General features: G+C 39.3%; 1 protein-coding gene across 1 annotated transcript; it reads right to left on the bottom strand.

The window, feature by feature from the left end:
- Nucleotides 1-16122: 16122 nt before the first annotated feature.
- LOC142662948 (taste receptor type 2 member 2-like) lies at nucleotides 16123-17130 on the bottom strand. The gene has a single exon (XM_075841241.1). It carries the CDS (start codon nucleotides 17128-17130, stop codon nucleotides 16123-16125), a length of 1008 nt encoding a protein of 335 aa, XP_075697356.1.
- Nucleotides 17131-17469: the final 339 nt, after the last annotated feature.

The following is a 17469-nucleotide window of genomic DNA, read 5'->3' on the forward strand; positions in this document are numbered from 1 at the left end:
TCCACCTATGTATCACCAATAATAATTATTCTTTAGAATGACCAGTTGTCTAGCTTTAGACCTGTCTTCTAGCTTCTGTAATAGTGTCCATGGGACTAGTTGCTGGTCTTCTTTCCCTCGTCCCTTCAACTTTTGTAAAGAATAAGGCCACTTTTACACAGCAGTATTTGGATCAGTATCTTGCTTTACTTTACCAAATGCCTACATGTGCCAATGTTCTTGACAACTAAATAACATGGAAGAGATTTATTAATATCGTCCTGAAGTATAAAACTAAACCAGACAGGCAGAAACTGCGCCAAATGAATCACTTTGTGATAAATTCGGTTCATCTTGCTAGACATGTTAGACAATTTTCTTCCTTAAACCACCTCTTCCCTAGCAAACGTTACATAAACATTTTGTGCCAAAAAGTTTGTGCAAGTCATAAATACATTTTATAATTCCTCAAAGCCACGCTACTTTTTCAAGAAAAAAATGCTGGAAATAGATCACTCTGTGTGTAATGAATCTATATAATATATGAGTTTCACTTTTTGAATTGAATTACTGAAATAAATTAACTTTTTGATGATATTCTAATTCATTGAGAAGGACTAGTTTATATATATATATATATATATATATATATATATATATATATATATATATATATATATATAAAAGATGCACTCCCACCAAAAATGTGTTTGGCTTCCTTGGTTTCCTGTATGTAATTGAGGTGGCTTAAATGATACTGTGGTTAGAAGACCACCTATCACTTTATCTTGTAGTTTCCACCTCCGTTCCTGGCTGCTGCTTGGTCATGCTCCAACTATCTAGATCTTGCAGCATCTGCTGTGTGGACAGAAACTCAGTCTCTCTATTTATTCCTATAAGACTCATATCGAGGCTCTTAGAAATGACTAGAGGGACTGACTTCAGGCCCTTTTACATATAAACGTTCTTTCCCGATCATTGCCCCGTGTAAACAGGGCAACGATCAGCCGATGAACGATCAAACGCTCCTTCATCGGCTGATTATATTGTTTATGCTGCAAGAAATATTATCGTTGTTGGCAGCACATCTCCCTTTGTAAACAGGGAGACGTGCTGCCGACATGATAGATATATATGGGATTGAGCGATCATAGTAACAAGCTCTCGTCCTCAGGCCTTGTTTTATCGGTTCGGCAGATCGCTACGCGCTTAAGCCGAGATGGACAGATTGTCTGTTTGGAAGAATGGCGAGTAGTGATCCATTCTGTACTGCAAAAGAAATTGGACATCAGATCCCAAGCCTAGGGTGACAACCAGTGTTGACACAAACCATCAGAAGGCATTCGCACGACATTGGGCTACGAGCCAGACATCCAGCTACAGGTGTTCCATTGACCACACGCCACCGCTCTCAAAGGCTGTCATGGTGCACAGCAAGATGGCAATGGAGGTTGGAATGGAGGTCTATCCTCTTCAGCGATGAGTCACACTTTTGTCTTGGACGCCATGATAGCCGCAATGATGGCAACGCCATGAAGAGGTCTTCTCAAGAGAACATCACTCCCGTCCTGCTCCCGGGATTATGGTGTGGGATGGCATAATGTATGGTGACCAGACTCCTATAGTCTTCATTTCAGGTACACGAACAGCTCGGCGTTACATTGATTTGGTTGTGGAACCAGTGGCACAGGTATTTCTTCAAAGTGCCCCAGAAGCCATTTTCTCAACAGGACAAAGCCAGGCCGCATGTTGTACGTGCTACTGTGAGCAGCCTGTGTGGCCTAAATGTGGTATGTACCATGGCCTGCAGCTTCTCCAGACTTGTCTCCCATCGAGCACATCTGTTGTTCTTGGAATTTCCATAATACCACTGCCATATAGTGCCCAAATAATATTAAATATTTAAATAATACTTCCTTAAAGAGCCCATATAATACTGCCATATACTGTAGTTCCTGCATAATACTTCAATTCTATTCACAGATGCTACCAACACACACTGGTAAATAATACTGGAAGCTTTTGGTTTGCTCCTGGAGTTCCTATCTTCAAACGCCTCCTACTTAATGAGTGTCCCAGCAATTGGCCAGTTTTCCACCTCCTAAACCTGCACAGGAATATGTGTAGGGAAATAAGATTTAATTAGTGTGACAAGTAATTTCTTATTTTTCACTGACAATCACTAAAATTATAAGATTTTATTTCAGTAAAAGAGTAGATTGAAAATGAAAAAGTGATAAAGATGCTAAAAATAATATGAGAAGTCCCGAATGGCCTGGTCCTCAAGGACAATTGCTCAGTCATGATTCTGGAAGATGGAAGACTTGGCTTTACAGCTAAAGGTTATCAATCTGTCAGTTACCGATGACTGCTATAATGTAATATTTGTTCTTCTGGTGAAAAACGAAAGATTGGAAACAACATTGAAACTAAGTCATAAAATATCTGTCTTATGAAAAGGACACCAACATTATTCACTCACAAATGGGAATCAACCTTCGTAGAGTTAACTGAGGTTTGATTTAGATTCAACAGCCTTTTAACATAGCTTTGGGACTTAGGGATAAGCTTCTCCCCAGACTTGTTTTACCACACCATGAATCATTTATCTGTATTTATTATTGGAATGCATTATGAAGATATAATAAACTCAAAGCAGGGATTAAAGGGAGTCTGTCACCAGAATGTCCGAGTTAGGCTTCGTTCACATCTGTGTTGGGGTCCCATTGTGACGTTCCGTTGGAGCTTTCCGTCAGAACGGGACCCTGAACAGACACAAACTGACACAAACGGAAACCAGAGGTTTCCGTTTCCATCACCATTGATTTCAATGGTGACGGATCCGGTGCCCATTGTTTCTGTTGGTCTCTGTTGTGCACCGGACCCGTCGTTTTGCCAGAAGCAGAGATGCGCGCGTGTTACAGATAGTACGGGGCCAGGCATGAACGCGCCGATTACACTACCTGGCCAATGTAAGAAGGGAGGGGGTTTGAACTGGAGATCAAATTAAGAGCATTTAAGTGCAATGGTAACTCCCTCGTTGCACCTAAATGCTCATTAGCATAAACTTAATAAAACTTATTTCTCTATAAAGGAGGCAGTAAGGAGAAAATGAAAATAAACGTTAGAAACAGTTTCGTGTCCTCTACAATACCCTGTTACTAGTTTAATACAGACATTCTGGTGACAGACTCCCTTTAAGCTTTCTTGTGGAAGGCTTAGGTAAGCCATAAGTGGTAAATATAGCTGGAGTTAACAGTATTCTGACTAAGAGTACCAAGAACTAATGTCTCCAGGGGCCTAATGAAGAACCTATTGTAATAAGTAAATAAAAAGGTAGCACTTTCCATAGTGTCACCATGTAGACCAAGTTAATACAATGATTCCAGTCTACAGAAGTGCAATGTATTGAGTTAAACACCTCACTGTTTTGTACAAATTAAATAACTGTTACATTTATGACTCTCGAGTGTGAGACTAGACATGTCTAAGTGTCCACAAGTAATGTTCCTGAGCTCAAGGTTGTCCTATTCAGGTCAGCAAAGACTGTGATCTGGCAACAGAATTAACATTCAAGGTGTCTTTCCTGACAGATTAGTGTGAGAGGTGTGAAAACAATAGTTACATTCACGAAAGCTTTTTTTTTTTATAAAGCAAATACTTCCTCAATCAATACTTTAATTTAGACCTCACTAAATTGTGTCCTTGGCAAGTCCAGGCATGGGACCAATCTTGTGTCCCTTTCGCTCAATAACCAGTGCAGCAGGGGGTGGGGAAACATTCTTTTGCATTCTCTTTAATTGTGTTTCATTATATTAATATATCTGTGTATATTATCGGGATCTGTGCATATGGGGGTTGCGGTTTGCAATAAAAATGTTGATACCATTTAGGCTTAAAGTCCACGCTTGGCTTTATTGCAGTTCAAAAACAAACAAGTGTTTCTCCAGCATACAAGACTTGCAGCATACAAACAAAACAAGCACCTTGACAGTCTGGGCACTAACTAAACAGCAGGTTTCCTCACCTATTACAAACCGTGAATACAATTTTTTTCTGATCAGACTTTCCGCACTATCCTTGTGTGGATTTCCAGGCTCTGACTTTGATCTACATTCACTGCAGCCCTAAATAGGGCAGTGAGCACACCTGTACTGATTTTGGCTAGTGGAGAACTCAGCATTGGAGCGGGGTGAGAATGGCAAGTCCCTCTACCAATCCTACCAGCCACTCCATAGAAATCCAGGCCCAAAAAGCAGACTTAACAAAAGCCTCAGCAAACTAAGTTTTACTGAGAAACCTAACTTTCCTGGATTCCAAATCTTACCCATCTAACCAGCCAGTTGAGAAATACACACCCTACAATACTTTCCCAGCCACAGGCTTACAAAAAAATCAACACATATATACACATTACACATATACACAGATACATTACTTTATGGCATATTATAACTCACAACATAGTACAACCGGAAGTAGTCATCTTACTGTCCGGCCGCGGCTTCCGGTCCACAAGAAAATGGCGCCGGATGTCGCTCGGCCGAAGACCTTCCATTTGAACTGTGTGGGAGCGGCGCATGCGCCGTTCCCACACAGACGGCGTACAGCATAGTGAATTAAACGGCTCCCGTTCGCATTCTCTATGGGGCTGTATGTGCCGTATTCAATGTCTGTATGTGTCGTTAATCGACACATACAGAGATGAAAAAAAAAATGGCAGCCCCCATAGAGAAGAAAAAGTTTGAAAAAAAAGTAAAACATAAACACACAAATAAAGAAACTTTTTTTTAATAACACACTAAAAGCAAATTTATCTAAAAAAAATTTTTTTCGCGACACCCTTCCTTTAAAAAGCAAAGTCAACTACGCTTTTCAATACAGTGAATAAAAAATATGCGAGTATCAGTAAGGACTGTCGTGAATGACAGTAGGCCCGAATCTGATGCAATAATAGTTATTTTACTAGGCAGTGATATTCAGACCAGCCACAAGGGGGTGCAACAAACCCCTACACAAATAAAAGGCACAGTCACTTTCAGGTTACAGCATATAATATGCTGACAATAGTGCCTCGCCAGCTTCTCTTGTGGACAGGGCCGATTCTAGTTTTTCTGATGCCTGGGGCGAAAATTGAAATGGAGCCCCCCAGATTTTGGTTGATATCCCCCTGGCTGTTCTACATCACTAGTAGCATCCTCCAACTTTTGCAAATGCGCCGTAGCCTTGTACTCCACTGGCATGCGGGATGCAGAGATGAAGCCGGCCAGAATACACCTTGCTGCACATTGCGTGTCCAAGTAGTACAAGGCAATGGCGCATCCGAGAAAGTTGGAGAAGACTGGTAGTGATCTATAACATCCAGGGGATGTCAATCAAGAATGGAAATGTGGGTTTGGAGGCAGGACTATGACAATGGCCCTTTAATCAGTAATTAGCTTACAACGTGCCCAGTTTTAAAAGTTGATTTTACAGCTTTTGCTGCATCTGGAAATAACATACAAGGGAATGTTTGGAAATATTGTCAGGTCATGTATTACTGCATGGTGGCGGTTCAATGTGTTAAAACTAACTGACAGGTTTCCATTAAATATACAATAAATTGAAGACAATTCCATCTGCCCTGCAGTTTTGTTATTATAAATATGTCCTATATAATTACAGCTTCAAAACCAAGCTCAGTACATATATACAGCACTAGAACAAAGCTCAGTACAGAAAATACAACACCAGAACCAAGCTCAATACATAAATACAGTATCAGACCCAAGCTCACTACATACATACGGCACCAGAACAAAGCTCAGTACATAAATACAGCACTAGAACAAAGCTCAGTACATAAATACAGCACCAGAACAAAGTTCAGTACATAAATACAGTACTAGAGCCAAGCTCAGTACCTAAATACAACACCAGAACCAAGCTCAGATCATAAGTACAGCGCCAGAACCAAGCTCAGTACATAAATACAGCACCAGAACAAAGATAAGTACATATGTACAGCACCAGAACCAAGCTCAATACATAAATACAGTACTAGAACAAAGCTCAGTACATAAATACAACACCATAACCAAGCTCAGTACATAAATACAGTACCAGAACCAAGCTCAGTACATATGTACAGCACCATAACAAAGCTCAGTACATAAATACAGCATCAGCAACAAGCTCAGTACATAAATACAGTATCAGACCCAAGCTCACTAAATATATACGGCACCAGAACAAAGCTCAGTACATAAATACAGCACCAGAACAAAGTTCAGTACATAAATACAGTGCTAGAGCCAAGCTCAGTACATAAATACAACTCCAGAACCAAGATCAGTACATACATACAACACCAAAAACCAAGCTCAGTACATAAATAAAGCACCAGAACCAAGTTTAGTACATAAATACAGTACTAGAGCCAAGCTCAGTACATAAATACAACACCAGAGCCAAGCTCAGATCATAAGTACAGTACCAGAACCAAGCTCAGTACATATATACAGCACCAGAACAAAGCTCAGTACATAAATACAGCACTAGAACCAAGCTCAGTACATAAATACAGCACCAGAACAAAGATCAGTAGATATATAAAGCACCAGAACCAAGCTCAGTACATAAATACAGTACTAGAACCAAACACAGTACATAAATAAAACACCATAACCAAAGTCAGTACAAAAATACAGTACCAGAAACAAGCTCAGTACATATGTACAGCCCCATAACCAAGCTCAGTACATAAATACAGACCTATCAACAAGCTCAGTACATAAATACAGTACCAGAACAAAGCTCTGTGTATATATATACAGCACCAGATCCAAGCTCAGTACAAATATATATCCCCAGAAACAAGCTCAATGCATAAATACAGCACCAGAACCGAGCTCAGTACATAAATACAGCACTAGAACCAAGCTCCCTACATAAATACAGCACCAGCACAAATAGATTTGTACGGCATAAAACCAAGCTCAGTACATAAATACATCACCATAACTAAGCCCAGTACGTAAATACAGTACCAGTACCAAGCTCAGTACATATGTACAGCACCATAACCAAGCTCAGTACATAAATACAGCACCAGAAACAAGCTCAGTGCATAAATACAGTACCAGAACAAAGCTCTGTGTGTGTGTGTGTGTGTGTGTGTATGTATGTATATATATATATACACAGCACCAGATCCAAGATCAGTACAAATATACATCCCCAGAACCAAGCTCAATACATAAATACAGCACCAGAACCAAGCTCAGTACATAAATACAGCACTAGAACAAAGCTCAGTACATAAATACAACACCAGAACAAAGCTCCCTACATAAATGCAGCACCAGTACAAATAGGTTTGTACTGCGTAAAACAATAGCGATGACGCCTTCTCAGATTCTAGTTGTTCTTTTTCTCTTTTCTTCTCCATCCAGTCCAGACCTCTATGATGACTTCTCCCGGCCACAGCCAATTTCTGCACAGTTTTCCGCTCAGATGTCTTTAGCTTCACACTTTTCAACATTTCTGCACCTATAAACGAAGATAAAATGTTCATGGTGCCCCACACTATGCCCCTAAATATAATATCGCCACACACTGCACCTCTAATTATAATAGCACCTCACACTGTGTCCCTGATTATAATAGCACCAAACTGTTACACACACACACACACACACACACACTATCAGCTTCCATCCAGCTGCCCGCTGCCAGTCTGCCTCCAACTGTCGGTGACAAGCCTGAAGCTTCCATCCATCAAGGTACCATCTGCCGCTGCCTGTTCCTGGTCCGCCGGGCCAGGCTACTCCACCAGGACCACCTCAAGAGGTAGCGACCTGGTAGTCTCCCACATCGAAGACCAGATCCCTGTATAAGGGGGTTAAAGGGTGAAGACCGGGACGCTACATAGATAATGCCTTTAGAGGTGGCCCCAAGCCAAACCGGCGGAGTAGCGCAGTGGGTCAACAACCCGCTAGACATGACAACAATGTACACCATAGTACATGCTTTGTGAACATAACCTTATTATTCATTTGTAATACTTTAAATTTCACCAAGTAGCCCTATAAGTAACTTAATCACGTAAACCATATTTCTAAAAATCGTATCATATTATTGATGGTCTTTAAATAGAAGCCTCATAAAGGGTTAAAACAGTGGCCAAATAAATAATCTGTTGTACAGCCCCCCAAGTCATTATGTTCCATGACAGTGGCGCTTTAACTCCTTCCTGACCGCCCACTGTCTTTTGACGTCAGGCGGTGCAGGTCCCGAGCCTACAACGACGTCTTTTGGCGTCGTTGTAGGAGAGGCTGATGAGTGCTCCTGTGAGCACTCATCCTCTAAGCAGGAGCTGTAATTAACAGCTCCTGATCTTAGAGGAGCCTCCTGAACACAGCTGGGGTCGGCAAACATTCGGACCCCAGCTGTTTAACCCTTTGATTACCACGGTCCGTGACCGTGGCATGATCAAAGGGAATTCCCCTCTTTGATTGCATCGCCGGGATTCCAGTGATGCAATCAAACACCGGGGAATCCCTCTGCAGTCAGCCTGGGGAACTACAAAGGACCCCAGGGCTGTCTGTTCCGTTTCCCTGCTGTTCGGGCACACTATGTGCTGCCCGAACAGCAGCCTGTGTCATAGTGACACAGTGTAATGTATTAGCATACAGGAGTATGCTAATAAATGACAAGTGAAAAAAAAAACCCGTTACGAATAAAGTTATCCCTTGTTGGGATTTAAAAAAAAAAAAGTAACTAAAAAAATAAATAAATAAAAAAAGTCCCAAAAAGAGTCTTTATTTTGCATAAAATACACTTTATTGCCCCTACACTAAATAAAAACAAAAAACCTACACATATTAGGTATCTACACGACTATAATAACCTGAAGAATTAATCTAATGGATTATTTAGCGTAAAACGTGAACGGGATAGAAAATAAACAAGAAAAACTATGCCGAAAATATTTTACCCCCAAACTGTGGGGGAAATAAATACTATTTCTCTCTCATAAAACAAGGCCTCATACAGCCACGTCAATGAAAAAATAAAAAAGTTATGGCTGCTGAAAGGCAGAGAGACAAAAACAGAAAAATTGAGCTGGTCATTAAGGTCTTTTCAGGCCCAGTCATTAAGGGGTTAACAGGGTATATTTTTCTAAATATTACTTAAATGGCAATAACTTTGACAAAGTTTTATACTATTTAACAAACTCAACAGAATTTGAACTTGCTGGGAAGCCTTTATGACAGGTCCATCATACTGTTGATGTGCACCATTCCTTCACCACAAATAACTGGTGGAATGAGATGACACATATGGCACAATATTGTGATGACCACATTCTTATGTTATTGAGAAAGAGTAGGAAACTGCCATAGCAAAAAGTATTTGAATGGCAAAATGTTAAAACATTTTGCTTAATGTTAGTCATGTTTCTATCACCTCAGGTTAGAATTCCTTTCCCTTCGGTCATGCAGTCCAACTTTCCTACAAGCATCAGATCCTTGTTCAACAGAGGACATTCACTTTAAAGGACAATAAACCAAATACTGAGCATTTAAGGGAAGATTTACAAATTATAGTGTCTTCTTTACCCAGGGCTATGATAGATATCCTTGAGAAAATCTAACTTCAAGGACACAATGTATTTATTTTGGCATATCTTCAACTGGGATCAGATGTTTGATTCCTATAATATTCTTGAGGTGTAAGAAAGTGGAACTAATGCTTGTTGACACTTTAAGTATAACGGACATATAGTAAAGCAACACAAATGCTTTTCTTTTACTGATACAAATCTTGCCCTGTTAAAAATGTACAGTAGTATACGGCCAATCTGTATGCCTAACTATGCTATGGGATAGTCGGTTTGTTTCCAGGGAGAGCATCCCTAAAAGAAACTGAAATGTCAAGAAATGCATCTCATATCATATCCTCTAGTTCCACCAAAGTTAATCTATTTTCACATATGTATATACTGTATATTAAACCACAATCATTCATTATGCCTGTATTCTGCAACGAAGACTTTGACAAATCTACTATACGAGTACAATACAAAATACAGAATTACTATCACTTGCCCCATACTATGTTGGACCTTTTACAAAAGGAATTGAACTTGAATGGATACCTCAAGAGTCTTCTCAAGTTCATGTGTGATTAAATGGCTTACAGACGCAACAGAAAAAGTGGCCCTCACGATAATACTGTCAGACGCGTCAAATTTGAAACGGATTTTAGTGAAGATATCAGTCCGAAATCTGCTTTAAGTCCAACAAAATTTTGCATGCTATGCATTTGAATGGGGTGTCTGCAACCCCGTTCACATGCAGCGGAAAATTTCCACTTTGACTTTTGGCCCTGCCGTGGAAAAGTATCAGCCGAGGGAATAAATCGCATGTCAAATCTAGCAGAACTGCTGAGAATTAGCACCATTAAATGACAATGGGACTAATTCTTATGCAAATCTGCTGCGGATCTGCTGCTTACCCTCAGCAAATCTGCAACAAATCCATCTCTGAAATCCACGTTGGATTTAAGTCCGATGTGTGAACATACACTAAATCCAGACATGGTGGACGTGGTGGCTTCAGCGGTCACCTGGGATGAAACGTCATCCCAGGAGGCCGGCCTGGTCAAAGAAGCACAGAATTCTGGCTAAGTATAACATTCTTTTTTCTCAGATGCGTTTTTTGTGGCGGAATCGCAGCTTTTCTATCACAAAAATTGCAACATCTGCTATTTGTTGCGGGTTTTACCTCCCTATTGAATTCAAATGGGAAAACCCACAACAAAGAAGCAGCGATTACGCAAATATATTTGACATGCTGCGGATAAAAAAAACGCACCACAGGTCAATTTCTGAGCGTTTTTTCCGCTTATCGGTTACGTAGCGTATGGATGAGATTTGTTCAAATCTCATCCCCTTTCCTGCTACTGTATTATGCTGCGGATTTTACGCAACGAAACCTGTTACGGAAAACCTGCATTATTTACGCTACATGAGAACATACCCTCACAGAGACTAGTTGTAAGGGGCACCACAGGGGCAGTACACACAATGCTGCTTTGCACATTTGCTTATGAATTGTCTGCCCAATGTATTTTCCAGTACCCTGACCTTGGAAATGCAAATTACATTTGTCTGTATCGATGGAAACTTAGAGGAAAAAGACACTTGAAGCTGAAGATGACAAACACGTGATCCAGTCACATCTGTGACGCACTGAGATTTATACATTTCACATACCATTTTGTTTAAAGTGTTTTTATTATTTGGGAATTTAATGTTCTATTTATTTCATAGGATTTAATTTGGAAAATGTCGCCATCAGATTTCAACTACATGGGACATTTGGCAGTTATGCCAGTTTACATGATTATCTGCTATCAGCTCAATTTCTTTCAAATGACGGAGTGTCTTGGTCTGCTTTATAACTCAATCACTAACATTTTTTATTAATGGGGCATTTGTGCCACCTGCTGGAAATATTGTCACTGTGCAGCTATATTCACAACAGCTAAAAGTTATGATATGTACGGAGGATCTCTTATTTTTTTCACTTTTTTGTTTCTAAGGGGTTGTCTCAACATGACAACCTCTTTATATATATTGAAACTGGCCCAGTGATCAGCTGATTAATACAGGTCTGGCTTCATAACCCCTGTACCTTAACTTTGTTTTTTCAGGGGATACCCTATATTAAGAAGGTTGGTGATCAGTGATTGGTTATGTTACTTACATATTTGTAGTCAATATATTACTTGTGACATCATTGATTCTATGTTATAACTTTGCATCCGGTTTTGCATACCATTATAGAGCTGAGGTAAACATCGAGCGCACTGAGACATATCATGGGCAAGGGCATAGGGGTTGACGTCACACTTTCACCCTAGGACTTGTGGGTGCCCAATAGTCACTAACAAAAATCATCTCTGTTCTGTGACATTACTGTGTGACATCCTTTTTTATGATGCTTTGCTTATCTCTTTGCCATGATATCCCGGTGGTCTTTAACCTTTGGCTGTGACATCACTAGGCTTATTATACCTGTCTTGTGACATCACTAGGCTTATTATACCTGTCCTGTGACATCATTAGGCTTATTATACCTGTCCTGTGACATCACCAGGCTTATTATACCTGTCCTGTGACATCACTAGGCTTATTATACCTGTCCTGTGACATCACTAGGCTTATTATACCTGTCCTGTAACATCACTAGGCTTATTATACCTGTTCTGTGGCATCACTAGGCTTATTATACCCGTCCTGTGACATCACTAGGCTTATTATACCTGTCCTGTGACATCACTAGGCTTATTATACCTGTCCTGTGACATCACTAGGATTATTATACCTGTTCTGTGACATAATCATGATGATTTCTGAGCTGTTACTTCACTTTGGTCATTACCGTTGTGCTATGACATTGCTAGCTTTATTATCCCTGTGAGATATCACTGTTCTTTATCTCTGTGTTGTGACATCACTAGGTTTATCATCCTTGTACTGTGACTTCGCTGTATTTATTATGCACGTGGTAACACATGATTGTGTGCATTATCTGTGACATAACTGTTAAATGTATTTCTGTGCAGTGACACTACTGTGTGCATTTTCAGGGATCTAAGTATATGAGGTGTGGAGATTGGGAAGTTGCATCTCAGTACTGGTGTCAGAGACTCAATGGTTCCTCTATCACATAAGAGGATACCAGTATTATAAATTTCTCGTAAAGTTGGGGGCCTTACAGATCTGTGATCATGGCCTAGAAACTTCAAGTTACACCTCTGGTCCTGATTTAAATCAGACTAAGTTCATATGTTTCAGGGGCACATGGATCACAATTATTTGGAAAGTTGATGTACAAAATGCATCAGTTTTTTCAGTTCATTCATGGGTTCCGTCAGATCTTTTCGTCAGGGGAACCCATCAACGGAAACCAAACGGAAACCATAGCTTTCCGTTTACATTACCATTGATTTCAATGGTAATGTTTCCATTACAAATGGTTTCCATTTGTCTCTGTTCCGTAAGGTTTCCGTTTTTTAGGTGAAATCAATTGCGCAGTCGACTACGCTATTGATTCTGCCGAAAAACCAGAAACCTTACAGAACGGAGACAAACGGAAACCATTTGCAACGGAAGCATTACCATTTAAATCAATGGTAATGTAAACGGAAAGCTATGGTTTCCGTTCATGGGTTCCCCTGCCGGAAAGGTCTGACGGAACCCATAAACGGAAGCCTGATGCAGAACTAAGCCTGACAGAAACTAGCGCCATCCTGCAGAGTTTCTTTTTCTCTGGTCCTACAAACTGTGCATATCATGTGTTATAAATTTTCTGTGCCTATAACGCTGTCATTTTTTTTGTGGTCTCGTTGCTTTTAATTTTTGTATTTTTTTTCTAGTAAATAGATTGCATTGTTCATTTTAGGGCTCATTTTTTAAGTAAGTTCTTACCTGAAGATGAAAGTACACAATAAAATTTGCTGTCTTCTGAGGGGGCCCAGTGGCAGCTGTACTAATGTCGGAGAAAAAACGAAAAGCACACGGATGTTGCGCGTGTGCAGTCCGTTTTTGTCACTCACCCATAGACTACAATGACCGAGTCAGGTCTGTAAAAACGGACCGGAAAAGGACATGTTGTAAGTTTCTTGCAACAATCACAGGCTTCGTGAAAAGAAAAAACGGATGTTTGAATCGCCCTATTAAAATGCATGGGTCAGTGTGCTGTCTGTTCTTAAAACGGACAGAACATGGACGAGAAATACGTTTGTGTGAATAAAGCCTTAATAATATAATAGATGATCCAAAATCAAACTGAGACATATTTATTTAATTATTTCCATAATATTGTGCAGAACTGTAAACATAATATATTTACTCGCATAAACAGTATATTATATAATAATTTTTATTGCAGTTGTGTGTACAGAAAATCAATACAACAAATACTACATTGAAAAATAATATAGAATGTCATAAATTCTGGGAAAATTACATACTCTTGAGTTGACATGGGTTGATCTTGAGGACTAAAACTGCAGGCATGGAGGGGATGTCTCTGACTGTATACACCTTCGAAGGGCTTTTTTTTTATTATTTTAATTTTATTTAAATAAACAGGTCAGTCAGTGTGTTTGGTGTAACTTTATAATTCGTTTTTTTAATTAAAAATTTGTATTACTTTTTGAGATACAGCTGCTCTGTAATTTCTATACAGAGCAGCTGTATAGTTCACTATTAACCTGAATCCATCAGTCCCGCAGAACTGACGGGTTCAGTGACAACGGGTTCACACAGGATCCATCTGTAAACTATCAAATCTACGTTTATAACTTAGATGTGATCGAGAACAGGTGGATCCTGCATGTCAGAGATACGCAGGACCTGCTGTCACTAAATTTGTCAGTCCCGCGGACCGGACGGGAACAGGATTTAGCGCTACATACAGCCGCTGTGCATAGAGAAAACAGAGCAGCTGTATTTCAAAAATTAAAAATTAATTATAAAGTTGCGCCAATCACACTGACTAACCTGATTATTCAAAAAAATGCCCTTCAAAGGTTTGCATAGCCTTGAAAGATGCATACTGACAACATAAGTATATAGCGATCTATGGATGAATCCTATATAAAAGATGTATTTCATTTACTTAATTAAGTCTATCCAACTTCCCACCCTACAACCAAAGCACCGAAAATCTGCCCAGCAACCACATTTTTAAAAGTAATCATATAGGAATTATAAGGACGTCTAGGGCTCGATTATTTTATTGACATTTCCATATTCTTGGAGAATCCATTTACAAGAACACTTTTGTGAGAGAGGATTTGCTTATCGTAACTCAACAGGTTACCACGTTTTGCAATATGAATGGTCTAGATAATAAATCCTACTGCATGGCTTATAGTGGTTATGTTGAATTAATAAGGTTTATGTGGAAATAACCCATTTCATAGTAGATCACTTAGAGCCAAGTGATGCTTTTTGAGTTAAAGCAGCATAATGGTGACGTATAGGGGGAAATCTCAGGCAAGTGAGTAAATACATATATAATATAATATTAGTGTTGTGTCTGCTTGATAATGAAGAAGCAAATGGAATCATTTAGTGAATAAACAAAACATCCTCAGTGCCTGTGCAGGGTGCTGTCATGATGTGCCCTATCTTCAATAATTAAGTACCCCCTCTACCAAATCATATTATGTTTAGAATAGTGTATGGTGATCATCATGACACCACTTTTTACAGATGCTATAAATGTCATGTTTTGGAGGTCAGGGATATCCCAAACATCTCTATTGCAGGAACCTAGGTAAAAATATTTTGAAGAAGGGAATGCAACCTTACATTGAGCAATTTAAAATATTTGTACAGAAATTCACTTTAAGGTTACTATTATCAGTGATGCAAAGATTTATGGACCTTTAAATATTTATAAAGTACACACACACTGGATAGTAAACGACAAAATATTTAGAGCAGATTAACAACAGTGTAAAATTGCTTTAAAAGACTAGGCACATGTTTTTAAAGTCATGGAAATAATCAATAGTCATTTTATTAAGAAGAAAATGAAAGATATAAATTTAGCACAATGGAAAAATTATGTAATATATGTATGTAACATATGACAATAGCTAAAAGGTTCATTAAGTTCTTTGTATTTTATGTTTTTTGCAAACTTCGGGCTTATGCACATAAAACAGCGATGTGCACGGAGCCTGTACAGGCACTCTGTGTGCCACCGTATTATACCTCCATACGGCACCATATCTTGGCAGTATTCTCACCCAGAAGCAATGCTCATCCAAACCTCTATATGCCTCAGTATTGAATCAGAAACATACAGAGGTGCAGTAGGCACCCAAAGAGCTGATAGGGAGCTGTAATACGGCCATGTGCATAAGCCCTAATACCCAATGATGGATTGATAGGGTATGTTCATATGTACTGGTAGTGATGTGACAGGGAGCTGTACCACTACAGCATTGCAGACAAGCAAATCTCAGAAATGTTTCTAGAATTGCTGTTATGCAAAAACATGTCTCAACACCAAATATAAAAACAACACAAAGTTTCTCAAATTTGTACTGTGTGAACTGCATGTGAACATACCCTTAGGTGCTGATCGTCTCAATCAGCTCTGTTCGGTAGCAATTTGCCTTCTGCAGAATCTGCAGCAAGGTATGTTTGAGTTTGTGGTTACCAATGACGAGCAGAACCGAATGTACAGAAGGATAAGCTCCAATGAGTAAAGCAGCAATGCAGTTTAGTATAGCACTATCTGCAATATCTGTTCCATAAAGGTTGAATGCCATCATGTATAGTGAGAAAAATATGAAGAAAGCAGCCATCATTTTAACTGCTCGATAGTGGGCATCAAACGATGGCTCCCTGAACCCTGTTTTTTCTTGTTGTTTCATCTTTTTCGTGTGTCTTAGAAGAGAGTCCACAACCAGGCCAGCTGAAACACAAAACAAAAAAAATGGTGGAATGGAACCCACCACAGAGAGGGTTGTAAAAGTTGTAAAGTCAGTTCCCAATACAGCAAATGCAGATGATTTTTTTTTATTCTCAGATTTGTTAATGTTGAATGTTTGGTTGATGCCATTGTACGCTTTAGAGTTACTGCAGGATGCAGATATCGCTATACTTGCTAATATGAGTAACGGGACCAAGTGATCGAAATGTTTCTTAAATGCAGTGAAAATTTTTCTCTGTATATTGACCAATCGCACACAGTAAAAAGTACTTAGCCATGTGGCAAACCAAAGGCTTAAGTAATTAAAAAACAGCCATGCAAACTGAATATTAGTTCCGATATTAGTATAACTAGGCGCTAAATAACTCAAAAAGTACGTGAGTAAAACCAACCACATGAAAGTGAATCTTGACAGACCAAGGCAAGTAAGTATTAAATCACAAGAGCCCAGTTTTCTGTGGGTCACCAGGCTGTTTAGGTTTACAATCACCATAAGACCATTCATGAAGGTGCCAATAATGGTCTCCAAAACCAAGATGCCTAATGAAAGCATTTTGTATACTGTTAATGATTCAGTCACAAGTGATGTATCTGTGCCATTGTTCCAATTCGTTTCACTAGTTTCATTCAATATTTCCTTCATTTCCTATAGGCTTTATCCAGCACGGTTGTATTTCCACCTCTTTGCATTCAGTTTGAATAGATCTTCTCTTTGTTTCCCAGGTTTTCCCACTCCAGTTAGCGTTAGAGCTTTTTGTGTCTACAGCAAAGGTTTTCAGAAGATTTATACAATTCCCTGTGCCTTTTGTATTATATTACAGTGATGACCATAGTCCATGCAAATGGCAACCATATTCACCCATGAAGTTAAGATATTATTGACCCTTTGCATACAGTGTGTAGATACCTACATGACTGAACGTCAGTGTCCTCCATTTTCTGCTTTTTATTCACAACAGTCATTTAGAAGTAAAATGATTTT

Source organism: Rhinoderma darwinii, chromosome 11 (assembly GCF_050947455.1).
Source record: "Rhinoderma darwinii isolate aRhiDar2 chromosome 11, aRhiDar2.hap1, whole genome shotgun sequence".
Lineage (NCBI taxonomy): Eukaryota > Metazoa > Chordata > Amphibia > Anura > Rhinodermatidae > Rhinoderma > Rhinoderma darwinii.

Excerpts from the sequence above, each read along its gene's own strand:
- LOC142662948 (XM_075841241.1), bottom strand. The coding sequence starts at position 17,130 with ATGAAGGAAATATTGAATGAAACTAGTGAAACGAATTGGAACAATGGC.